The sequence below is a fragment of the Saccopteryx leptura genome, chromosome 2 (genome assembly GCF_036850995.1).
Source record: "Saccopteryx leptura isolate mSacLep1 chromosome 2, mSacLep1_pri_phased_curated, whole genome shotgun sequence".
Classification (NCBI taxonomy): domain Eukaryota; kingdom Metazoa; phylum Chordata; class Mammalia; order Chiroptera; family Emballonuridae; genus Saccopteryx; species Saccopteryx leptura.
This window is the reverse complement of record NC_089504.1, coordinates 276566738-276592548: the sequence shown is the minus strand read 5'-3', so window position 1 is coordinate 276592548 and position 25811 is coordinate 276566738. Positions and strand designations below refer to the sequence as shown.

Here is a 25811-nt window from a genome sequence, read left to right as displayed (position 1 = left end):
ATAAAGGGGACAGAAGAAATAGGAGGACTAATGTGCGTCATCCACATTCCAATTCAGGCTGTGAGTATACAAATAAGATGATCCATTCCTGCCTTCAGTATAAGTACTCACTGTAATCGGAAGAGAGGGTAAGGTGTAAAGGACACGTAACCACTAAATTTCACAGCAATGTGATAATGCTAAATTACGCGACCCTTTTCACCCTGTATCCCAAGAACCAAGGACTGTGCCTAGCAAATAAATGCTCAATAAGTTCTTGCCGAATGGATAAAGAGAGTTATATAGGCACAGAGGGCAACTATAAATATACTCGGAGTTGTAATAGATTTCAGAGAGGATATAGTATTAGAGAGGTCTTAAGGATGAATTTAATCCCCAGGTAAAGGATGAATAAAGACATCGCTGGGTTCACCTCTCTTTCAAATCCGTACTCACTGTTCTTTTTCCATCCCGATAGAGCTGCAAGCCCAAACTTGCGTATACGGGGTTTATCAACAGAATCAAGCATCAAACGGACGTGGGGGCAACGGGAAGTTCACTTGAAATGTGCAAAATCACTTCCACTGTAGAAGCCTCTACCCCTGAGTAAGTTATATGCAATCTTTGAATATTTCACACCCATTTTCCTGTTTGAGCCGTTTTCCTCTGGTTTTTCAAGATATCCATAACAGAAGGCATAGTGTGGAAGGCAGGAAGGAGAATAAAGGTGGTTAGAAGTCCACTTGTGTATGGGTCCAGGGAAGCTCGCGGTTCATCAGTTAGTTGGTTTTCTTAAGTTACAGTGTCTGACCGATGGTAAGGATATACAAACACCCTAAGGTGTAATCGGCTCAAGTAGGGTGGTAGATTACTCTAGCAAAGCACTTTCTAAAGCTCACCTTCTAATTTACGAATCTAACAGGTCTCGCTGAGATTCAGGTAGGAAAAGGTTAATTTCTGCAAAGTTTTCTCATTTAAAAAGTCACACCCTCTCAAAACAGCTTAGTCCACTCTCGCGATAGTATAAAAAAAAAGGTGAAGATTTTAATAAACTCCGCCCCCAGCCCTATTAGTTGCCAAGCAACGATGCAACCAACCTCCACTGTGCTGAGAAACTTGGAAACTTACGGTCTGTCCCCTTCACAGTTCCATCCTCCAGGAGCTAGCGGCCACGATTCCTATTTGAGCCCCGCCCCCTGAAGTCTGAGGGCGCTGGATTGGTCGATGATTCTCTCCAGGTGAGGACTAACGTAAGGGTGGGTGGAGCCAGACAGGGGCACTGGAATTGCTAGAGACTAGTGTGAGGTGCCCCAGGCCACAGTCTGTCCGCTGGGCTCGTGGCTGCCGCGTTACGGGGGAAGTGCTGGGGCCACTACCGGGAGGGATATTAGGGATCATAGGGTGAGCGACAGCTGTCCAGCGCCTGGAAGAGCCAGGGAAGGAGGGTGGAGGGGGGCTGCGTGCACCCGGATGAGGTGCAAGACGTTGGTGCGTTGCTGTTTCGGGAAAGTGCCGGACCCCAGTCTTAGCCCGGAGTGCGGACGTTCAGGGACTTGGAATCGCAGCTGGTGTTTGGTTGGAGGATTTGCGTGGTCAGTGGAAGAACCCTGCAAGATTCTTAAAGCAATAGGACCTTCTTTTCTCACGAATTCCTTGTCTGGGTTTGGGGAGTGAGCTCGGGTCTCTCCCACCCCAGTTTGAGTTAGGACTTTACCTTTATTTCGTAGGTGACCTTGAAGAAGGCATTTAACACTTCTTTTGTGCTCCAGTGTTCCTTATATAGACGTTGTCCCGGGGATAGATGGGGAGAGGGTGCGGAGTAAGGGCTAAAGAATAAGAGCACCGGAGGAGAAATGGTGACGTGTTAGAAATGGGGTGTCCAGTTACAGTTTTTCCTCCAGGAAACATGTTTGATAGTTTACCAATTTCTCATTTTTTTTCTTTTGCAAGACTAAATTCTACCATTAGACTGCTATTTATTTGTGATAATAAACTATCTTTTTGCAACCCACCCCATCCCCCAACTGTTCCCCAGATTCTTATACCAGATTTTGAACTCAGGAAGGAACATGGATAAGCCACTTAATTTGACTGACAGTTTTTTAATCTGTAAAATTGAAAGAAGTAATAATGGTGGCAAAATCTCTCTTAAGGAATATTGGAAAGACTGAAGGAGATAATGTAACTCCTACATCAAATTGTAAATACAAAGTTCTAGCATTCTATTTATATATAGATGAGGAAGCTGGGCTTGGGTGTCATGACTTATCCTCAGGCATGTAGCTATCAATTGGTAGAAAGAGGGCTGGACTTGACTCTTGGCCCAGGGTGTTTTCACTTGTACAGCTCTGATCCTCTTCACTGAACGTTTTGAAGATGTATTCTGTTTTTCCTTCCTTACATTCCTTTTGTCCCTTCCAGACATCTGAAGAGCCACCATGTCTAGGAATAACGCATTGTCCTCAGAACAGAACAACAGCAGCTATGAGACAAAAGCCTCAAATCTTCGAATATCAGAAAAGAAATGTTGTAAGTTCTAAGAAAAAGGAGGGTTTGCTCTCTCCAGAATTTTTTCCATGGAATATAGTTGTAATCCTAGACTTTGCAGCTTGGTGGGAATGAGGAATAATTCTTTGACATGGGAATTTAAAACAAGGTCTACAAAGGAGAAGTTCCTGGCTGAAACAAGCAGCAGACTTAGTGAAATGTCTGTCCTTGGGGCTAGACTCTGGGATGGCCTGGCATTTCTTCATTGCTTTCTTTAACTGAGTCTGTCTCCTGCGGTTATCTGCACACTTGGTATTAAAAGTTAGGGAAAGCATTAGTAGTACACGCTGAATAAGTCAGAGTGGCAGTGTGCAGGAATTAGTTGGGGCTGATTCTGTTAACAGTTTCCCTTTGTTTCTTGAGCTGCATTTTGTGAGGATGCTGCTCACTGTAGAAATTGTTGGGTAGGACTCAATAGCTCATATCTATAGCCCTCTGTGGGATCAGCCCTGACTTTTCTGTGTGTCTTAGGCACCTTACTTTCTTGCAGGTTTGCCTTTGAATTTTGCAAACTGTGTTCCCTACGGGTTCACTTCTCTGGAGACAGGTTTCAGAGGAGTATTTTAACGTCAATTCTTTAGACAAAGATGGCAGGTGGGATTACAGAGAGATGAAGCATCTATCTGTTTTCCTAAGCATCATTATAGACCTCAACAGTGCATAGCTCGGTCCAGAAGGTCCTGGGCCACTGGGCCTCAGATGTCTTGAGGAACCTAAAGGCATACTAACTCTTCCCCCTTCTTCCATACTGCATTGTCCTTTGGAACCCTGTCAGTCAGTTCTCACTTCAGTGGTTATACATATCAGCAGCTGGAAATAGCCAAGCTGCATGAAACCTGGAATCATCTCATGTTCAGAGCTTTCTCCCCAAGTCTCGACCTTGATGTCATGCCCTTGTCAGTCTCATGATTAACGATGATAATCTCTTTTCACCTGGAGCCAATGAGGCTTACTAGGGTTTGCGCTGTTGCTGAGGCAGGCTATTTGGATGTGATACTGGAGTTGGTGTACCTCTATAATTAGGGTCTCTTTTCTCTGCTAGGGCCAGAAGCTAGGTACCAAGGGCAGATACCCCATGGGAGATACCTAGTGTAGAGAGATGTTTGAGTGCAGCCTCTGGAGTCAGACTGCCTGGGTTTGAATCCGGAATTTAATACTTCCTAGCCGTGTGCCCTTGAACAAGTTGCTTATCTCCTTCGTGCCTCGGTTTACTCCTTTATAAAACTGGGATACCACAGTGACGTGAGAATTAAACGAGTAAATATAGGAAAGCACTTAGAAGAGTGTTAGGCACATAGCTAGGTATATTATTTTCACTGATGACTGTATTTTCAGGTTGTATTTATTTTTGAAACATTATATATAAATAGAATTGTAGTCCAGATGTTGTACTGAGAGCTCACTATTTAAAAGAACTCTGTGAAGAATTATATTTTCTGTAAAGGATATTTTCTCCTCTTGTTTGACAGTATAGTCAAACAATTTTGGAGTATGGATGCACATCTTAAAGAGAGGTGCACTTTATTCAAAAGGGGGCAGAAAGCTGGTATGTGTTTGTATGTGTGGAGGGAGGAGTAGATATTTGTGGGAATCTGTGCACAGTGCCCACTGTCAGTCAGTCCTAGCTCTGCTCTGTTCTCCAAAGGAATCTACTACTTGGCCTTCTTGACTTCTGTAGTGTTTCTGCTCGCCCCCTCTTCCCTTCCTGCATGATTAGCAGAGGGCTTCTGATTAGCCAAGGAAGCAGTAATTCCAGGTGTTCAATGCTCTGGACTCTAATTCCTGGTTTGGGCTCTGATTTCCCTTTCCCAGCTCCACCCTCTCCTGCCCCACTGGAAGCATTTGGGTTCGTCCTAAAGCTACGGTACTTCATTTACCCCATCTCTTCTCTCCTTCCGGTTGAATGGTGAGACTGTTAAAGCCATAGTCAAAGGAGAAATACAGTTATGAGCATATGTGTTAGTTCATTTCCTTTTTCTTTGTTATTTGCCTATACCTTTGAACAGGCTCCTCTGGCTACACAATACAGTGTTCACATCCAGCAGTTGCTTTATTAATAGCTCAACCATTATCCCTTTTTTGCTAATTACACCTGTGTTGGTTGACTTCGACTCTGAAGTGACTGAACTGGAGGATTGAAGAATTACTTTAGGGAACCAAATCTCCAAAGGAACCTTATTGGAACTTCAGCTGTTCCAGGGATAGGGGTGAAGGAGAGTCTATTGGCCAAGGTGTCTTCAAGGTGCTCAGCTGACTACTGTCAGGGTTCTGTGAAAGCAGGAATGTGTGTGTGTGGGGAAAGGCCTTTATGCTTTTCTTTCTTTTTTTGTCTGTTCTTTAATATTTTGAGTAGGTCTGTAACAGACAAGTTCCCATGTGTACCTTTCCCTAACTTTAAAAGCAATACATCTTCATGAATTATTCAGACAATACAGAAAGAAAGTGAAAAATAAAAGATTTCTCACAATTACTCCTGTCCCTGTGAAGTTAGATTCTTTCCGATATCTTATTCTGGTGTTTCCTTTTAATGAAAAAGGGTTCATAATGTACACATTTGGTTGTGCGGCCATTCCCCCTACCCTTTTTAAAAACTTTATTTATTGATTTTTTTAGAGGGAGAGAAAGAGACCATCAGTTGAACCAGTAACCTCTGTGCATTGGGACAACACTCCAACTAACCAAGCTATCTGGTCAGGGCCTCCTCCTCATTTTTAAACTTACTATATTGTGAACATTATTTTTCATGTCAGTAAATCCAGATTTATCTCATTCTGCACAGTATTGCCTTGTATAGGTGTTAGTCTCCTCCTAATGGACATTTCCGTTTCTAGTTCTCTACCATCACAATACTACAGTGAGCACCTTTGTGTGTTTGTGCTAGCAGCTTTAGTACAGAAATAATAGAAGAAAAGATAGATACATTTAAAATGTTGATCAGCATTACTAATGTACTGTCCTACAAAATTCTATATTGGGCACCGGTTAATGAAAACATTAACTTCCTTAGAGTTTGGCTGCAGAACTTAGATATTTCATGCCTGTCAGTCAAATAGCAGGAGATACTTGGCAGTTTTATGACTTCCAGCAAATAAAATAAAGATCTTACTAATGAAAACACATTTTAACGGACAGCGTATTTTAAAAATGTTGGGTCTACTTAGAACAAATAGTGGAAGAAGACCTTGGTCATGAAAAGGCTGGGAACCATTGCCCTTCCAGACCACTCTTAATGATTGGCTTAGAGAGCCTAGTTGTGCTTACCACATGGCACCCTTTGTCATGTGCTGACAGGAGCTGATGGCTGGGACTGAGTGGGCGGCCATGAAACCAGGAGTCTGGACAGAGCCCTGACCTTGACTTTCTACTGTGGGCCATGCTCTTCACTTCTCTCAGCTTAAGTTCTTCTGCCCATAGGAAGGAAGTTATCAAGCCCTTATTTCTTCTAAGTGTGTTCATGAAGGGAAAAGAAGTTTAAGATTGAGAAAGTGAGTTAAACCTTGTGTAAAGAAGATAGAAGAGATTTTCAGGGTTTAAACAGCTTTCCATTATTTGCCAAGGGGTGTGTTACATTGTCTCAAATTAATCAGCCTGAAGTATCTGCCATTGAAATTAAGGCGGTGGTGGTGGTGGTGGTTTTGTTTTTTAACAGGGAGGACAGTATGTTCCTAGTTCTGCTAATGTGGCAGTTTGAGATAGGAAGTGTGGTTAGTTCTGTACTGGGAAGTTAGAAGCCCTGGTGGGGCAAATGTTTGTGGGTATCTTGTGGGCAGAGGCGGGAGGGGTGGTGTGGGGGAGGGGTGTGTGTGGGGGATCTTAGTGATCTGTATTTTCTTTAATTCTGATTCTTCTCCTTCCGTTTTGATAAACATAGAGCAGCTGGTTCCCTCCTTGGCTTTAGAATATCAGTTCATTTTCAGCATTAGGGAGGGGAACAGGGCCTTGGGGAAGTGCCTAATGGGCTGGAAGGTGTGGGCACAGCAGGCCCAGAAGTGCAGGTAATGAGCCAGGTCCTGGGGGATTGAGAAGAGTGAAATGCTGAGCTGGAGAGAGTGAAGACTCAGAGGATTTAACTACTGAAACCTAAGGCAGTGCTGATCCCAGTCCATAGAGCTGGCAGGGGTCAGAGGTCAGGGATTAACTTTAGCTGAGGCTGCAGGGTGTTTCCTTTGCCTTTGCACAGCAGATTTGGACAGAGATGAAAATCACTTCTGGTGCCCAGGCCCAGGAAAATTCCACGTATACAGTGGGTAAAGGATGAAAGCCAAGCCCTCTGACCCCGTGTCTACCCCTCCCTTACCACCTGGCCACTCTGCCTTCCGCGGATTTCTTGCCAAACACCCCTAGGAAACTCTCTTTCTTCCAAGTCTATTCTACTGGCACTTCCACCCACTTCTCCACTGAGATCTTTTTACATTATTTTCCCCAAAGGTAAAAGATGACTTTTCCATCCAAGTACCCCAGTTTTATAGAATTGTTTTCTTAGTCTTATAGGGCCCCCTCGTCCCAGGGTAGAGCAGGGGCAACAACTTGCAGGGCGTCCTCTGGAAAGCAGTGCTGGGAAGCAAAGCAGTCCTTTCTGTCTACCATCCGTGAGCCCTAGACGAGCCTGTGGAGTCTGAGCCTCCCCAATGACCTCATTTGGGTCTTGGCCCTAGAAACGTGGTTGGCAGCTGTGTGGCGCCCTCACCCACCACTCCTCTGTAGCAGGATGGGCAGAGAGGAGCCAAGACATGTGAGTAAGCTGATGAGAAATCATGGGCTCTTTTTATGGAGGAAAGCCACCCAGGAGGCACAAGATCTGGACTCTAGTGCTGGCTCTTTGGTGTCTTATTGTGTGTCTATAGGCAAATCATGTGACCGACTCTGAGCATCTAGTTTGCCCCACCTGCCCAGCAACACTGATGTCTGTAGGTCAGTATTCCTGAAATAAGTTTCCTAAGGAACGATGGACCGGTGACTGTTGCTGCTTCTAAATTGTCTTGCCTTCATGTTGGCCATTGAGGTAGGCTGGCTTTGATGCCCTTGCTGGCTAGGCTTTACCGAAGTTTCCCGAGGTCTAGTCACCTCCTGTGCTAAGTAGGCTTTTCCACAGACCAGATCTCACTGTGGTTTAGAAAGTCTGGCTTAAGCTTATATTCTGAATGCAAAGCCAAAACAACTTGAAGCCAGGCTCTTTGGGGGGGGAAGGGCAAGTTAATTCTTGCCCCTGGCTCTGAAGGATGGATGAACCCCTCAGCCTAGGTACTCTGTTGGACCTATCATAGGAGCCCGCTCAGTTCTGCACAAGACCCTCCTGCACAGCGGTATCATTCCTGTGGTAAACAAGCTGCCACGGTGACTGTCTTTCTCACTCTTTACACCTCAGTTACCTCTGGAAGACCTTGGATATGAGGGAAAAGCATGTCTTCTTTTGAGGACTTTTTGAAAGTCTATATGACCCTTTAACTCTTTTCAGGAGGGTTTGCTGATAACTCTTCAGTTTCCTTTGCATCTTCTTGGACCCTTGCCTCACTGAGGTTTATGAGAATGAAACAATAATATAACTATAAAGTTGCTAGCCCAGTGCATGAACCTCACTTGGCCTCTAGTCATTTCATTCTATTCTGTTTTATTTTGTTCTAGCGTGGGCGTCCTACATGACCAACTCCCCGACTCTCATTGTTATGATTGGCTTGCCAGCCCGGGGCAAAACCTATGTGTCCAAGAAACTCACACGCTACCTCAACTGGATTGGGGTGCCCACCAAAGGTAGGTGCAGGTCATTCATTCTTGGGGAAAGGAAATGATCAGTTCCTGCATCTTGCAGGCCTCTGGGGGATTTATTCTTCCTGGTATCAAGGTTACAGGTGCCCCTGGCAGAAACAGGGGCTTCCTGATTTGATGAATTTATTCTCTGTTCACAGACTTGTTTCCTCCTGGCCTAGTCTCAAGGGGATGCCTTTGATAGTATATGCTTTACATTTTCAAAGCCTTACATTTATATCATCTTGTTTAATCCTAGCAGTACCCCTGTGAAATAGAAGTGGCTAAGGAAACTGAAACTGAGACAGTTTAAGATTTGCCCAAGGTCTAATAAATCTAAACTTGAGCATAACTTGACTCTTAATCTGGTATTGTTCCCAACATACATTGGTGCTTTTTTCATCCCCTTGGCCACTCTGACATTAGATTGGGATGTTCTCTTTGGTCGGGGCACTGTATTTCACTGCTGACGGGTGTTGGTGTCTTCTGCAGTGTTTAATCTTGGGGTATATCGGCGTGAAGCAGTTAAGTCCTATAAGTCCTATGACTTCTTCCGGCATGACAACGAGGAGGCCATGAAGATTCGCAAGTGAGTCAGTCTTCTTAGGCGTGACCTTCTGGGCCAGCTCTCTCTTGACCATCATGAGAGTGGATGTGATGGGGCTTAGTTTTCCTTCCAGTAAATATCCTGTGGGGATTTTAAGTGGAAGTTATTTTCTGGACAGGTCACTTTGGACTTGGGCGGGTAGAAGAACAGGGCTCAGAATGATGCATGTATGCTACAGGTTAAGCCTGCAGACAGATAAGATATAAGCATGGAAACAGAAAGGGAAAGATATAGGATGATGTAAAACTCGCAGAGGGGGAATGAAAGGTCTAGATAGGGAAATTTTTGACCCTTGAGAAAACCAAGCAGGAAGGGATGTGATGCCTATAGCAGTGCAACTGCCCATGTCTGTCTCTGCCTGAGCCTGGTCTCGCTGACTTCCTCTGCTTTCGTGGCAGACAGTGTGCTGTGGTGGCACTGGAAGACGTCAAGGCATATCTCACTGAGGAGAGTGGGCAGATTGCGGTAAGCCTCACCTACCTCTTCGCCATCTTGGTCTTCACCCTTTCAAAGCTGCACAGCCCCACCTTGACTCCACCTTGGTGGGATTCCATTTCTTGATCCCCATTCATCTACTTTGTGGACTCTTTTCCCAGGTGTTTGATGCCACCAATACAACGAGAGAGAGGAGGGACATGATTTTGAACTTTGCCAAGGAGAATTCCTTCAAGGTAAGATCTGACTCCATGTTGGAAGAAAAAGGATAAATGGAGGTGGGCAGTTGGAAGTAGTTTGTGGATCTGTGTGACTCTGGTGAGGACAAGATTGGGTATTTGATTCAATCCTCTTGGGGCATGTCCCCAATCCTTGAGTGTTTTCTTGCAGGTCCTTTCTCAGACCCTTAGCGGGTATGTCTGAGGCCCTGGGGATCTGGTAAGAGTTATTTTTAAACAAAGAAGCCTTGAAGGCACTTTTATGAAAGAAAATCCTGGGGGCTGTGGTGGCTGGGATGGGGTAGGAGGTGTGAGCCTGTGCTCTAAATGAGCAGCCTGGCCATTTTTGACTCATTTATCACTGCTCTCTCTTCCTGGCCAGGTGTTCTTTGTGGAATCTGTCTGTGATGATCCTGATGTCATTGCTGCCAACATCCTGGTGGGTGACACCCCCGTATACCACTGTCTCTTTATACTTTGTGCCTTATGTATGTGGAGGTGGGGTAGGGTGAGGGGGAGAGTCAACAGAGTAATGAGCAAAAGAAATAGACATATTTAGCATCATTGACTGATCTGTTTGTTGTAATTCTGCACTCTTGAGAGAAGAAACTGAGGCTTTGAGGAATAAAGTAAGGATTAGCTGTTGAATGAGACCAAGACTTAGACTGGAGGATTCCTGGCCCACTGTTCTGGGTACTAGCTGGATGCTGAGACCTAGGTGTATTCTTAGAATAGACCAGACTCTTTATTACCTGTCAGGGCCATGTCTAGGAAGGTCATCTGCCCAGCAGTTGTCTAATAGTCAGGTTAGTGCTCGATGGACTGAGTGCCTCATGCCCTTTATGGTCACAGCATAAACCAGTGCCCATATGATGGGTTGTGCTGTGCTGAGCAGACATCCATGCACGGTATTATGCTGGTACTCTCCCAGCAACGTGGGGACTTGGGGTCACTTGAGGAAGAGGTGTCTTGTGCAAGTCAGACAATCATCAAATCAAACACCCTATTCCAAATGGTTATGGGGAGAAACTGAAGCATATTCTGTTTTCCTCAGAAGGTACATGGTGGGACTGGGGCTCAGGAGCAGCTTCGGCTGCTCGACTGCTGCTGTCCTTCAGCCAAGGGCAGGCACATGACTCCCCAGTTGTCTTTCCCTTCTTGGTTGCCAGGATCATAGGACTGTGTGGGGGTGGAGCTCAATGAATGGCAACTGCCAGCACTCTAGTGAAAGGCCACCTCTGTGGACTTCCTTTTCTTTATTTAGCAGTGGCTATTTGCAGGGGACTGTTGCAGGCAGACCTTTGACTAGGTCCTTCTCTTCTATGGTTCCAGGAAGTAAAAGTGTCAAGCCCTGATTACCCTGAAAGAAACAGGGAGAATGTGATGGAGGACTTCCTAAAGAGAATCGAGTGCTACAAAGTCACCTATCGACCCCTTGACCCAGACAACTATGACAAGTAAGATTTAAGGCCCCAGAGTGAAGGGCATAAACAGGAGTCTCTTTTGAGAAAAGAGCGTTTCTCTCTGTGTCCCCAAACATCCTTCTGACATTCCAGATCCATAATGTTTGTATCACTCCAGTGAAACAAAGTATGGATTTGTGGTTTCTATCTAGGCTGCATCTTATACCTGAACACTGAAGTGTTGTTGTTGTTTGTAAGCTTGCTTTTTTTTTTTATCATCAATTAATCGTCTTTATCCTCTACGGCATGATTTCTTAACCTCAGCATTATTGCCATTTTGAACTGGATGATTCTGTGTAGTAGGGGGTTGTCTTGTGCATGTACAGTATTTAGCAGCCTCCCTGGCCTCTGCTCACTAGACACCAGTAACACTTCCAACCTGTGACGTCCAAAACTGTTTCCTGATGTTGCCAGATGTCCCTGGGGAGTAAAATCGCCCTTAATTGAGAAGCACTGCTCTAGAGCAGTAGTTTTGAACTAGGGTATTGTAGGACACCCTTAGAGATATGTCAGTTTTTTGTGCATATATGTGTGACAGAGACAGAGAGAGAGACAGAGAGAGGGACAGATAGGGACAGACAGACAGGAAAGGAGAGAGATGAGAAGCATCAATTATTTGTTGTGGTTCCTTAGTTGTTTATTGATTGCTTTCTCATATGTGCTTTGACTGGGGGCTACAGCAGACCAAGTAACCCCTTGCTCAAGCCAGTGATCTTGGGTTCAAGCTGGTGAGCTGTGCTCAAACCAGATGAGCCTGTGCTCAAGCCCGTGACCTTAGAGTTTGGAACCTGGGTCCTCTGCATCCCAGTCCGGCACTCTATCTACTGTGCCACCGCCTAGTCAGGTGAGATCTGTCAATTTTTGATCAATTTTAAAAGTGTGTTTTGTGTGTATATGTTAAATAATATATGTTAATATATTAATATGTATATATACATGTATTATGTATATAATATAAAAATACATATATACTATAAAAGACAATGTACATGTGTACATACATGTAATATATATATATAATATGTTATCTGTTATGTGTAATATATATAACAGATAATATACTATGTATATAAATAAAACATGGAAGTCCTCTGAAACATGCCTGGCTTAGAGAAATGTCTGATCCATGCTAGCCGACATTACTATGGCAGCATCTGTCAGCAAATGAAATACAGTACAGGTTAACTTGATAATGTGTGAGGAGTAGGCATGTGGCAAAATGTCAAGTTCTTGTTGAAGAAAGATATGTGCACCTAGAAACCTGTGAGAATGTGGCCTTTGAAAAGGCATGTAGTTAGAGCAGTTATACACTTTTCAAATGAGAATACAGCCCTGCAGCCTGACTGTTGGTGGCGCAGTGGATAGAGCGTGGACCGGGAACGCTTTAGTCACAGGCTTGAGTGTGGGGTCACTTGAGTGTGGAGTCACAGGCTCAAGCACAGGATCACTGACATGATCCCAAGGTCTCTGGCTTGAGCAAGGGGTCATTGCCTTAACCCTGAGGTAGCTGGTCTGATCCCCATTCCAGGCACCTGTGAGAAGCAGTCAATGCACAACTAAGTGGTGCAACAAGTTGATGCTTCTCTCTCTCCCTCTCCCTTTCTCCTTTTCTCTCTCTCCGTCCCTTCCTGTCTGTCTCTCTCTCAAAAAAAGAAAAAAAAAAAGAAACAAAGAAAGAATACAGTCCTACAGCCAAGCAAATTAGAGACAAGTGTGCATAACCAGCAGTTTACTCACTTTAGTGATCTGTTTTTGAGTTTTTTAGTTTTTCAGGGCATTTCCCAGAATGTTAATATTTGGAGGTGTTCTTTACACAGAGTTGAAAACCGCTGCCCTAGGTATGGCATAATAATATATTCTTTAGCTGCCCCCAAAGTCCTACATAGAAAAATAGTCTGGAAGTGTGTGTATGTGTGTGTATTTATAGATGTTATCTCTAGTTGGAGTGTGGGTGATTTTTATTTGCATTATTCTACCCCCCTTTTTTTTTTTGAAATAAGCCCTTATTTTTATAATGAGATAAATTCCATGATGGCCACAAAGCATACAGTCCCTGGAAGTTTAAAAGAGGCCGGATTTAGGAAGATGCCAGGAATGCACGGGGTCTCTGTGGCCCTCCCTCCTCCGGCCCTCCCCTCACTGCGGGTGATGCTGTCCTCTGGCTGGGTCTCTACTGCCTCTGACGGGGCTTGTGCTTCTCTCCCAGTTTCAAGGTTAGCAAAGCCTTCAGGTCATTCATCTAATGTAGCCCCTGAGGGGAAACCTAAATTCTGTTTATCACATTTTTTCATTGCATGGCATAGAACAGGCACTGAGGGACTGACCGGAAGTTCAGGAGATTTTATATCATCTTGATTCTGAGGAGTAATCCAGCTCTTCCCATTCTGCTCCTTAAACATGGGTGGGGCTATGACAGGAGAGGAGGAGCTGCTGTGAGCTTGCTAGTAACTCTGAAATCCTTCGTCCCAGGGATCTCTCTTTCATCAAGGTGATAAATGTGGGCCAGCGGTTCTTAGTGAATAGAGTCCAAGACTACATCCAAAGCAAGATAGTCTACTACCTCATGAATATCCATGTCCAGCCTCGGACCATTTACCTTTGCCGGCATGGAGAGAGCGAGTTCAATCTCGTGGGGAAGATTGGGGGTGACTCTGGCCTCTCGGTGCGGGGAAAGCAGGTGAGTCGTTAGCCAGCAGGCTGGATTTCATAGGCTTAGAGTTAGAGGGCACAGTGGAGGTCATCTCTTTTATCCCCTTCTTCCTCAATCCTATTGGGGCTTAGGCTGTGGTTTCAGGTAGTTAAACAAATGCCAAAGCCATTTCACTGATTCTAGCTCTGTATTGAAGTGTGGATAACTTGGAACCATTTCTGCTGAGGTCATTCAGCCACCAGATATTTATTGGGTACAATTTGTGTGCTTAGCAGAGAACAGAGTGCCCCAGTTGAAGCCAATTTTCTCTCAGGTTTATTACATGTAGCACCTTCCAGATTTTAACTGTGTACGTACACATTGGCTTTTATAGGCTGAGTTAGCAGGTGTGTGTGTTTGTGTGTATGTGTGTTCTTTTAAAATTTTTATTTCAAACCCCAGTTTGCTCAAGCTCTAAAGAAGTTTCTGGGGGAACAGGAGATAGCAGATCTCAAAGTTTGGACGAGCCAGTTGAAGAGGACTATCCAGACTGCTGAATCCCTGGGGGTGACCTATGAGCAGTGGAAGATTCTCAATGAGATCGATGCTGTGAGTTGGAAGTTTTGATGGCCACTATCATCTCCTATTCAGGCAGGAACTCAGAAGTCACCATGTGGGCAATTAAATTATGTAAAAACTAGAACCATGAAGTAGAAACTTTGAGAAAGCCAAAACTATGGCAGGCTTGGGGAGGATGTAGGAACACTCTCACCCCTGGTTAGGGCTTCTTGCCTGCTTGAGCACCTGTGCCATTAATGGGACCCAAACTGATTTTGGGGCACCTGGGGAAAGTGGAGCTTCACTTGTTCCCTTGGTATATTTTCTTCCTGGGAAAAGAAATAGCTAACAACTCAGTTCTTTAATTTCTGCTTAGAACATTCAGTCAGCTATTTTGAAAAAGTCCTTTCCAAATTTTTTTTTCTTGACTTTCTCTGCCCTTGAGCACAAAAATAGGCATTTCCTTTTCCTCTGTACACTTTTATGCCTTCTGCAAGAATTCTCCAGTGCCTTGAGTTTCCCCTCCTTTTCTGCTTCCTACACTGTCTTGCTGACTTTTCTTGACCTTTGAATTCCCCACAGTAGTAGGAGAAAGTGGTGGCTTATGCTAGAAAAGCTGCCTCCTCTCTGCAGGGTGCCAGTCCCAGACACCCGGGCCAGTCAGTTGCAGGACATGAAGGGACCCAGCACAGTGCCTGGCACATAGTAAGAAACTAGTATTCTTCAGTGTCGTCTTTCTTATTTGGGTGGGGCTGTGTGGGCCAGTCTAGCTGTTTAAGCCGGGGTGGCTCCTTGCAGGGCGTGTGCGAGGAGATGACTTATGCTGAGATTGAGAAGCGGTACCCTGACGAGTTTGCACTTCGAGATCAAGAGAAGTACCTGTATCGCTATCCTGGTGGGGAGGTGAGACTCCCTTCCTGTCAGTGACTGCCCAGTGCTAGGGGTTCAGTAGAAAGGTTACTTTAGGTGTCCTTTAGGCTAGCCTCCTACCTTTGGGTTCACCCTGTCTTTAATTCAGGCTAGGCAGTCAAATGCCTCATTTGTTAAGATCTCTAAGGGAAAGAGTGGCAGGCTATATACAGTGTATACAGTGTTGAGTATATTGTAGAAGAAACATCATCTTTTTTACTTCTTTTTTTTTCATTCCACTCCCTCAATCCTACCACCAGGTATGAGCACCAAGTAAATATATGAACTATGAATGATTTCCCTCTTATTGTCAGTGTTTTGGGCTGATTCCTGGTCTAAGTGGCTTTATAGTCTAGGGATGTGTGACACAAAGGTAAACAGTACAGCAGAGGTCCAGGAAACCCCTAGGATCCCCTTGTTGCCTTATACTCTGCCTGTTAATCTTTGGAAGGAAACATGACCATGTGCTCAATTCAGGCTTCTCTCTCCTTGACCAAGCTGTAGTTTTCTAAGTCTGAATGTTGCTCTTGAAAGATCTGAATATTTTTAAGAGATACTAGGGCTGGGGGAGTTAGCATGTGGTGGGAAGTCGCTGAACCTCCAGGAGGAGAGCCAGCTGGGGAGAAGGAGCAGTGTCCTCTTTACTCCGGACACAGCCACTGACTTGCCTGCCAGCTTGCGTCTGGCCTCTTAGCGCTTTCTCCACTCCCCCCCCCCCCCCAGTCGTACCAGGACCTGGTGCAGCGACTGGAGCCTGTCATCATGGAACTGGAGCGCCAGGGCAATGTCCTCGTCATCTCCCACCAGGCTGTCATGCGCTGCCTACTGGCCTACTTCTTGGATAAGGGCGCAGGTGCCGTTGAGGGAAGGGCTGGGGGACATTCATGGGAGGGGACCGGCCTGGGGGTGGCACCAGGATCCCTGGCAACTGGACCTTCCCTTCTTTCACTCAAATTGGAGTACATTCTTCAGGCAGCAGTGTGGGGCTCCCAGCAGCCATCGGGCCAACTCTGCTGAATTGACTCTGCTGGTGCAGGAGCCCCTGGTGGAGAGTGGCTGCTGCTAGAGCTCCTCAGCCCCGCTCAGCTGGAGGGCAGCATCGAGCTGACACTCCTGGCAGCATCAGGAAAGTGGTTGACCATTCCCAGCTTGGTACTTTGGCTACAAGGAGGGTGGTGTCTTAGAAGCATCTTCATCCTTTGGATTCAGGGGAGGATAGTTTCTGGGTAGAGCCGGAAGGAAGTGCTGCTGCCTCCTCTGACTCCTCCTGGCCGACCGACCTGACCTGGGAAGCCTGCGGGTTGGCCTTTGTTGTACCCAGGTGGGCCACAACCCTTCCTTCCGTGGGTCCTGGCTGCAGCACTTGCTTCTGTTTTGCCTGCATGGAAGGATCTAAAATGGCCTTCCTTCCTTCCTTAGCCACTCAGCCGCTTGGGTGGCTTCTTTGGTGGCTGTCTTGATAATTGTCTGGGGTTTGGGAGGAGTTGTGTAACTCTAGGTCAAAGAGAGAAAACTCATGAGCTCCTGAGATTCTTTCTTCTACTAGCTTGGCCTTACTCCATACTAAGAGTTTTCTTTACCTGGTCTTTCTGCTTTCAGATGAGCTACCGTATTTGAGGTGCCCACTCCACACCATCTTCCGACTTACTCCCGTGGCCTACGGTAACTATGAGTTTAGGAGCTGGGCAGGAGGTGGGGATTTAGGAAGTTCAGGATTTTTTGAATTTTCTTTGAAGTTTATGTAGAAGTTCAACTTCATCGCCCCTGTATACCAGGAAAGTTCCATCAGTGTCTTCCATTTTTAAACGTATGTATTTGGGAAAATATGCATTCTTTTATGGTGTACTTTCCCATACTGAAACTGAGGAATTTTTCTTTGAGCTTTTTTCCTGAAGGTCTCTTTCCTTGCCTGTTTTCCCAGGGTGCAAAGTGGAAACCATTAAACTTAATGTGGAGGCTGTGAACACTCATCGTGACAAGCCAACTGTAAGTATGTCCCCACAGGTGAATATACAGGTTCCCTGTCACTTTGAGTCTTTGAACCTTTGGCATCACGACATGGGTTTCTTTTACGTGTGAAAGGAAAACAGATCCAGAACTCACATCCTATATAATCTGCTTACTTCCAAAAGGAGGAGATGTTGGAATTACTACTTTTTAAGATTAGTACCTCTTTTATGAGTCTTGACCTTGAAAGCTCCTGGAAACCCATTTAAATATGCAAAGTGTTTACTGGAGTGAAATGCCCCACCCCCCAGCTGTTCACTTTAGAAAGCAGGATCCAGGAGGACCTCTCTGATGGGGTGAAGAAGTGTAGGTTTGTTCCTAGGTCTGTCCTGACAATCTGTTCGACCTTCAGAAAGCCCCTTTCTTTCTTTCTCTCTCTCCTGCTTTGGAGTATGATGCTTAAGGAGCTTCTCCCTCTACAACCCTGTAGCTTCCTGGGGCTAAGGGACCAGGCCACGGCCCAGGTCTTAGAAGAGACCATGTCTCAGAGGAGCAAGAGAGGGATCTGTTGTGGTTATTTAACCTTTATAAGTGAGCTTTTGTCTTGGCTTTCATTTGTGTGGTGTCCGTCCGTTTCCAATCAGAACAACTTTCCCAAGAGCCAAACCCCTGTAAGGATGAGAAGGAACAGCTTTACACCTCTGTCCAGTTCGAATACAATAAGGCGTCCAAGAAATTACAGTGTTGGGAGCCGGCCCCTCAAGCCGCTCAGCCCTCTCCGTGCCCTGGACTTGCAAGAAGGGGCCGACCAGCCGAAGAGCCAAGTCAGCATTCCGGTGGTGTAACTGTGTGTTTCCCTCCAGTCCTGGCCTTCTGCCCTTGTCACTAATCACCAAGGAATCATTTAACTTCTCGCCCCCACCCCTGACACCCCACCGTGAATTTTAACACTGAACATGAGGCCACGTGTTTTCAGACCAACCTTATCTGTTCTGCAGTGTGAACTATCTCCCCATCCAGGCACAAGCTGATGGAGTTGGGTGCTTTGGAACGGGTCCCCAGTCAGGGTGGTCTGGAAGAGGAGGAAAAGCGGTGATCACCCTGGGGTGATTAGCATACCGGGGGCTGAGGCAGAGCATGGCCAGTACACCTGCTTCTTGTCAGTCCCTGGTGTCTGAAGTCGCTAGAGTCCTTATGTTGGTAAATTGGGGCTGGGCGGAGGGGGGCACAGAAGCCCATTTTCCCTTCACCTTTGTCTCTTAAAGATGTGCTTTACTCATAGATCTTACCTGCCTGCTTTCTTCCCCCTCTCTCACCTCTCCATTGGATTGTCCAGTGTGATGCATGTCATTGTCATTGTAGTGTCTGTCTAGGAGGGAAGGGAAGGTTGGTGAGAGAGAAGTCTAGGCTCCATTGATTCTCTCTGCAGTGGGTCCAAATGGAAGTGGATTTCGGGAGCCTTTCTCTTGCCTTCTCCTTTTCTCTCAAGCCAGGTCCTGCAAGGGTCAGCCTAGGCTGTAAACATCCACAGATGCTGTGGCACCGGTAGGTGGACATAGGGTGAGCGGTCTTGCCTCTTTTCATGAGCAATAGTCCTAAGGTTTTGATGCCCTGGGGGGAGTTGGCTCTGAGAATGTAGAAAATACCTTGGTTTATATTTTTCACTTCAAGATCTAAGCATAGGTCTTTGTAGCTGCTGCAGGGCTCTTGTAAGGCAATTCATATCTTTTCTCTGGTGGCTCCCAGCTTCTGCCAATTACTGCAAGCTAGGGACGTCTGGGGCTGTTCAGAAGGAAAATCATTGACTGATTCAGGAATCACCACTGATGTTTGAATTTCTCAAGTCAAAACAGAGAAGAGTTCACTATAGCTGCTTATTATTTTCCAGTAATTTTCAAAACACTCCTTTTTAAGTTAAAAAATCTAGAGGAATCTTTGGCACCCTGTGGGTCTAGCTTTTCACTGCGTATATTTACCTATTCACTTCTGTCTTTTTATTTTCTCTGTGGGGTTAAACAGAAAATGTTTACAGCAGGGATTTGTAGCCCCGTGGCATTATGACTCATAATAGCATACTTCTCCCCAAAAATTTGTATGCAAAACATATGAATATATGGGCATTTTTCTGAGAAGCAAGTCTAGAGGTCTTATGAGATTTTTAATTTCAAATTCTTCAGATTATAAAGTTAAAAAAGAGAGAGAGATGACTCTATCTTAAAGTTATCAACTTGTCTTTTAGAAGAAACTAGTTAGAACAAGTTAGCTATTTGCCAAGGGTGTTTCTGGTAATAGAAGACTTTTTCTAAGAGACTACTCATAGCAAATATATCCATAGGAGTGCCAAATTTGCAACAACTGAGATGTCCATCAACAGTAGAATTGGTAAATTGTGGTATAGTCACACTGTGGAATATTACATAGCAATGAAAAAGAAACAACAGATAAACCAACAATATGTTGTTGAATGAAAGAAGCCAGATGCACAAGAGAACAAACATGTATGATTCCATTTATATGAAGGTCAAGAACTGGAAAAATGAATCTTTTGTGATAGAGGTTACCTTTTGGTAATGTTGGGAGGGTATAGAAGACCTGTTGTCGTGGTTCCTATCAGGAGTATTCATTAGAATCCCCTTTAGGACTTTGGAAATGTACACATGCCTAGGTCTGCTTTAGACTTAATCTTCATGCAGACTCTCTGGGGTTGGGATCTGCACATGCATGTGTTTAAACAGCTTCCCTGTTGATTCTGATTCCCGTTCCTGGTCGGAGTTCCATCCTATGATTGGGTAAATAAATACTGGGAGAGTAGTTCCTTGGACAGAGCAGCAATCTGGGAATTCTGAATCCTTTATGGAGTCGGATGTTGAGCAGATCATGTAATTAGATGAAGGGATCCTCTCAAAAGCAGGCTGCTGTGTCTTAGTGGTTATTTTAGGTTCTAGTCCCATCTTTAACAATTTACATTGCAGGGTGATGTGGAACAAATCACTGTGTAAATAAGTGTCCTTGGGTAACAACAGCTGGGAATTTTAAGCAGAGATAGGTACTGAGATAAAACCTGTTGGGTGAGAAAGATCATTACAGGCACTGACTTGTGATCTTCAGCACTTTATTCTTTTGGCTTGAATAGGACATCACAGTGAATTTCCAAAGGCTGCTTGCTTAGATTCTGCCTAAAATTACGTTAGTGTGCTCTTCCCGTTTACCATTTACACGATGTGTACTTAGTGTCTCAGTTTGTAGGTCAGTGGCCTGGGTGGGAGTGCGGATGGAGGAGTGCACAGAAGTAGAAGAACAGGTGCTTACCCTGAAAAAGGTTATTTCAGAAACAGGGCATATAATTTATAATAAATGGGCATTTGCGAAGGAGCATCATTTTGAGTCTCAAAGTGTGATTAAAGTGGAGTACAGATTACTTCTAACCTTTCTCTTGTCCTTGGCCATGAAACTAAAAGAGTTGGGAGGTGGGACTGCTCCCTCCCCCCACCCGACTGTGAGAATGAGGTGTGGTCTGGGAGGTATGTGTGGCATTTTTAGCAAGTTGCCTCATCTACTTTGCCTGGCTGGTGGTATCTTTAGCCCAAATGAGCATTAGTTCTGTCTTTTCTCCTGCTGTGCTGTGAGGATAATTCAGAGCTAATGAATGAAAAGAAGGAGCATTTTGATCTAAAGACTTTGGATTTGGGCTGTATGTACTCTAGTGAGAAGAGAAGTCTCTGATGACCTAGCATTATGTTACCTTCTCCTGAGCCCCAGCATTAGACACAAGTCACTGGGATGTTCATGTGGATGACTACTCTGCGCTAACCCCGGTGCGAGTGTGCTTCCCCCAGAAGAGGAGCCCGAGTGCTCTTACTGTTAGCACAACACGGGGTTCAGCATTCTTCAGTTCTCAGAGCAAGATCTTCCCAGAGCAGGTTCAGCAGGAAGAAGCAGGAGAACATAGAATGGAATAGAACTCCAGAGTTTAGAGAAGTCCTACTTCCTCTCTATTTTCCCTGTCCTTCTCTCCGGTTCTAATGTGGTTGTGTATTGGTAGCATATCCACATTGCTATGATTATGTCTATATCACAGATCTTATGAAGAAAGGGTGGACTTTTTGCTGAGGCTTTCAGTTTTATTATGGGAGAAATAGGTGAAGGCCTTTGCATCTACCTATTGGTAGAAATTTGGGAAAGGAAAATCACTATATTCAATTTTTCCTTTCTTTTCTATCTTCCAGTTGCAATTCTATTTTCATTTTATTGCTTTAAAGCTGACTGAGGAATTCTGTGACAGACTCAAAAGAGAAATCTAAATTAGATTTAAACTAAAGCTTCTCTTTCACTCTCCTAACCCTCAGATTTGATTTTAGCTGTTACCTATTATCTGTATTGTCTTGGTTTTGTTTTGATAGGGGGATTGTTTTACATTCAATTGGAAAGTAGAATAGGAAAATATTTTAAAACACCTTTAAAACTTTGTGGTAGGTGGTCTTATCATTGTCTGTTTTTGTTACTTTTTCCTCAAGAATTTTGAGTTAGGAATACAGTACATTTGCATTCCTAGGCTGAATGGTTGAGTGTTTCCTGTGAGGTTTTGGCTGTTCCTCTTTGTAATCCGCTTGATCTTCAGAGGTACTGGCATTTTGAAGAAATGATATAGCTGTTTGGAAATAAATCCGTCTTAAATGGTTTTTCTGTAAACAGGAGATCTGAGTTCCAGAGAAACTTATAGGAACTTGGATAGTCAAAGGGACAAGGGGAACGTGTCTAAAAATTGAGAGGATGATATCTAGATTGTATAGAGTTATGCACATTTCAATGTCTTTGCTAAGCTCAGAAGCTAGGTTGTGTTTATTTCAAGAAATTTGATAAATTTACCCAGGTTTTCCAGTATGCATTTAGACTTGTTTGTGTTTTAAACTGTTTTATTTTTAAATATTATATGAAACAGTTGAGTTGGGTTTACCACAATTGATTTCTTACTTCCCATAGAGATGACACAGACATCGGAAGTAGGCCCCAGAATTTAATTTAGACTCATAATATCCAGAAAACTATATGTAGTAGTAGCTATATGCTGACTGACGGATACACTCTGAAAGGATCTGCATTCTGATTGACAGATTCCAGTGGGGTCCATATGCTAACTGACTGACAGACTCTATTGGGTTCATATGCTGACTGACTGACAGACTCTATTAGGGTTTATATGCTAACTGACTGACAGACTCTATTAGGGTTTATATGCCGACTGACTGACAGACTCTATTAGGGTTCATATGCTGACTGACAGACTGTACTTGGATATGTAAGCAGAGAGTCTGACTGTTTCATCATTGTATCAGTTGGCAGTATATGCCCATTATTGTGATTCTCAGCCTATTCTCCATGTCCTGCAAAGAAAGGAAGTAAACACTCTGTGTGTTTTCTTTAGGTAGAAGTTCTGTAAGTTATGATTTCTAATAGACATTTCTTTCAGAGTAGCAGCCAAAGTTTCATCATTTTGTAGAAAATGAAGGTTTTCATCACTTGTATGGCATTTTGTAAACTCAGCTAAGGAAACACCTGCTCAAAGCCTGAAATTGTTATTCTACTTGTCATCCCTCCCATCCCCACACTTCTAGGTGAGTTCGCTTTCCCCACCTGTTTCTGACCCCTCTGTGTCCACAGCTTCCCTGTTGCAGAATGTAGCGCTCCACTGGGTAATGCTGCTGGTTTAGTCTGCCAGGCACTGGGCACTTATTCGTAAATAAAAATGCAAAGGTAATTCTACATTCAAAATTGATTTTAGGAAGTGGCAAATTATTCTTTCCAGTAAGCTTTTCACTGGAGATCTATGAGCAAGATCTACCTATTCAATATTTTTCTGTCTGAATTGCTTGTGTACATTTTTTTTTATTGTGTTGAAGTAATAAGATCAACTCATTCTGATATGGTTGGTGATGGTTTTGCTATGGCAAAAGCAAAGGACTGATTACTGACTGTGCCCTTTGGAGGGGTTTGAGCATGGGCTGAGTACTGCTGGGAATGGACTGAATTGGGCACCCAAGCAATAGAATTATTCTGCTGATGTCCTAGGCACAGCTCTGTTGAAAGAGGGGACATAAGTCCTTAACAGAATTCTGATTTAATCTGGTGACACTGATATCAAAATATGCCACTCAGATCCATATGAGGTGTGTATAACTGTATTTGAAATGTGTTCTGTGTGTGTGTGTGTGCAGAATAGGTGAATAAAATCGTTGAGTAACTTGAACCTATCAGAAGGCTTCTGGGTGTTTTGTTTTGTGTTCTCCACCCCTTGCACCACCCCAAAAACTTTACCTCACACTGTTCAGCGATTGAGCCTCAGAGAAGGAAAGCCAGATCCCAGTGTGACTGGAGCCCTTGGTGTAGGCGTGGCTCTCTTTCTCCACCTTCTGGTGAAGATGGGAAGGACACTATGGAAGGCATGCAAACGTCTGTAGGAGTTGTGTATACTTTTTGGCGCCTCTACAGGAATTACCTGTTACCTTCAACCACACTGTGCTATGACTCACTAACAACATGTACCTCGCTATTTATTGTAAAGTAAAACTGTGCAGATTTCTTAGAATTCAGTGGATTGTTCCTTCTAAAATATGACCTGCCTGTTTCTAAAGACATTGCAGCCAGTGGGATAAAAATGGTGATTCATTTTCTGGGACAGGAAAATACAGGTGGAACTGTGTCACAATTCTCATGCCTTCCTCCTTGTTACTCTAACAAGGCCCCGGGCTCATTACCCATGCAGACTCTCAGGCCCCATCCCAGGCCTCCTGAGTCAGAATCTTCATCTTAACAGGATGACCTGGCGATTCAAATGCACATTTAACATTTGAGAAACAGTGTTCTAGAGGGAAGCATTTCTCACAAGCTAAAATTGCTCTGATGCCTGATTTCAGAATGGGCTGGGATAACTACAATGGTAGAGACTGTTCTCAAAAGCTGAGTAGCCCCTGACTGCAATGTCACTTTCTTGGCATGGTCTTTTGGCCAGTGGCGCTTATATACTCTGCTTTTACTACAGGGCTCCTGACAGCTTCTGCCTCCTGTCTTGGGTATGTAGATTATAGTCCAGGTCTGAAGGGAGTGCCTGGTTAAACATGACACAAAGCAAGTAGGTTTTGCTGGGAAAGAAGCCCACGACTGTGCCACTGGAGTTTCTGACTCCCGAGAGTCACGGGGTGTGTGCATGTCCTTGTGCAGGTGTGGGATGTGGGTGGTGGAGAAGCAGCGGAAGAGCGAGGGAGGGATTTTGCTCTACTTTTCTTTACTTGCCATTTGTTGGCGGTGTTAACAGCTTTGTTTCTCTTCCTCTCTGGCTCCTAGGCAGAGATCTCGCCGGCCGTGGCTAGACACTCCTCCTCGGCATCCCTGCCGTCACTCTCCTGATATGAAAGCTGAGGCCAGACCTCCCTTGGGGGACAGGGAACTGCTGCAGAGCTGGGATGTCAGCCCCATCAGGGCTTGAGCAGGAAGTGAAGTGGGGATTGGACATTCGGGACCACCAAAATGAGGCCTGGAAAAACCACCACATTTCTCCCCTTCATGCCTAATGGGAATATCAGTTACACTGGAAAACTGAACTTTGTGCCTCAAAACATTTAACAGCCCAGACCGGTTAGTTTTATATATGATCTCTTTGCTGGGTTTGGCCCAAGTTGGCCTATCTCATTCTGTTTCAGTTAATATCCTACCTGTGACAGTTACTAGCTGGCTATTTTTTTTGTCTAAAGTGCAAATACACCTCTTCAGATTTAATTGTTTCCGGGTGAGAGGGCTGAGCCCCAGGAAGCCTTTTCTGTGCTGTAAGAGCTGGTCTCTACATCCGTTCCAGGTGAGCAGCGTAGCGTACACTTTACGTGTGTTAGCGTTCACATCTTTGCCACATTGGAAACAGACAGATTCACCCCAGGGGATGAAGGGTATCTGAGAAATGCAGCCCCCAAAACATCTCTCCTGCGCTGATGGAAGAGGAGGGCCCGCAGCAACCTTCTTTAGAGTCATTTTTCTTGTTCTAGGCCCCTTGAGGGCAGCACCTGACTATGAGACTCCCCCAGATGGGTACCCATCTTCTAAGTTCCTTTTTGTAGCTGCTGTGTTTTCAACCTGGTGCTGCATGCCTCTCAGAGCAGAAGAGGGCTAATGTTCCCTCTGTGATTGGGAGTAAGGACCAGAGAGAAAAGCAGGGTGCCATTTATATCACATGGAGTAAAGAACGTTCCTTGGGAATCAGCTCTACCGAGGAGTTCTTTTGGTTTCAAAGCTGTGGGGTTTGTCACCATGATATGATCTCTTGAGAAAGCAGTGGCTGTGTTCTTAAGAGAAGAGCAGCTGGGCTTCTGATGCCCGCCTCTGAGCTAGCTGTCTCTGTTTTAGTCTACCTGTCTCATGTACAACATTGGGGTGCCGGGGGAACCAAGCCCCAGTGCATTCGTCATTTGGTTTCCCTTAGAGATGAGCCAGGTAATTACTCCATAGATCAGTGATTGGCAGGTATACAGCTATGTCTTTGTAGATGTGATATGAATATGTAACTCCTGAAGGAGGGAGGACGCTCCAAAGGATATTATGTCTTACAGGCAAAATGATTTCTTTTTTAAAAAATGGTTAAGTTTTTAGCTTTTTACATTTTTTCCCCTTTTCACTCAGATATCCACTTGCTGAGCAAGAGGGTGAGTGGCAAGAAAAGTAATGAAATGTAGCTTTTCCCAAATGGTTCTTTTATACTGTGGTTGATACGGGGCTGTTACCGAGGATGTGATGTG

At 44.6% G+C, this 25811-nt stretch overlaps 1 protein-coding gene across 7 annotated transcripts; it reads left to right on the top strand.

The window, feature by feature from the left end:
* The first annotated feature begins 457 nt into the window (after positions 1 to 457).
* PFKFB2 (6-phosphofructo-2-kinase/fructose-2,6-biphosphatase 2) lies at positions 458 to 24900 on the top strand. Of its 7 annotated transcripts, none has more exons than XR_010748773.1 (18): positions 458 to 585; positions 1126 to 1217; positions 2401 to 2508; positions 8149 to 8274; positions 8761 to 8857; positions 9274 to 9340; positions 9472 to 9546; positions 9911 to 9967; positions 10861 to 10985; positions 13461 to 13668; positions 14083 to 14229; positions 14977 to 15081; positions 15811 to 15940; positions 16124 to 16213; positions 16687 to 16749; positions 17009 to 17073; positions 17679 to 22646; positions 24373 to 24900. XR_010748773.1 is itself a non-coding variant. In XM_066361876.1 (18 exons), the coding sequence occupies exons 3-18, from the start codon at positions 2418 to 2420 to the stop codon at positions 24433 to 24435; spliced, it is 1689 nt and encodes a 562-aa protein (XP_066217973.1). In that variant the 5' UTR covers positions 458 to 585; positions 1126 to 1217; positions 2401 to 2417; the 3' UTR covers positions 24436 to 24900. The 7 variants fall into 7 exon arrangements, 6 of the variants coding, with proteins under 6 accessions (XP_066217973.1, XP_066217970.1, XP_066217974.1 ...); XM_066361876.1 differs by having other exon boundaries at positions 17679 to 17858; XM_066361873.1 differs by having other exon boundaries at positions 17679 to 17870.
* Positions 24901 to 25811: the final 911 nt, after the last annotated feature.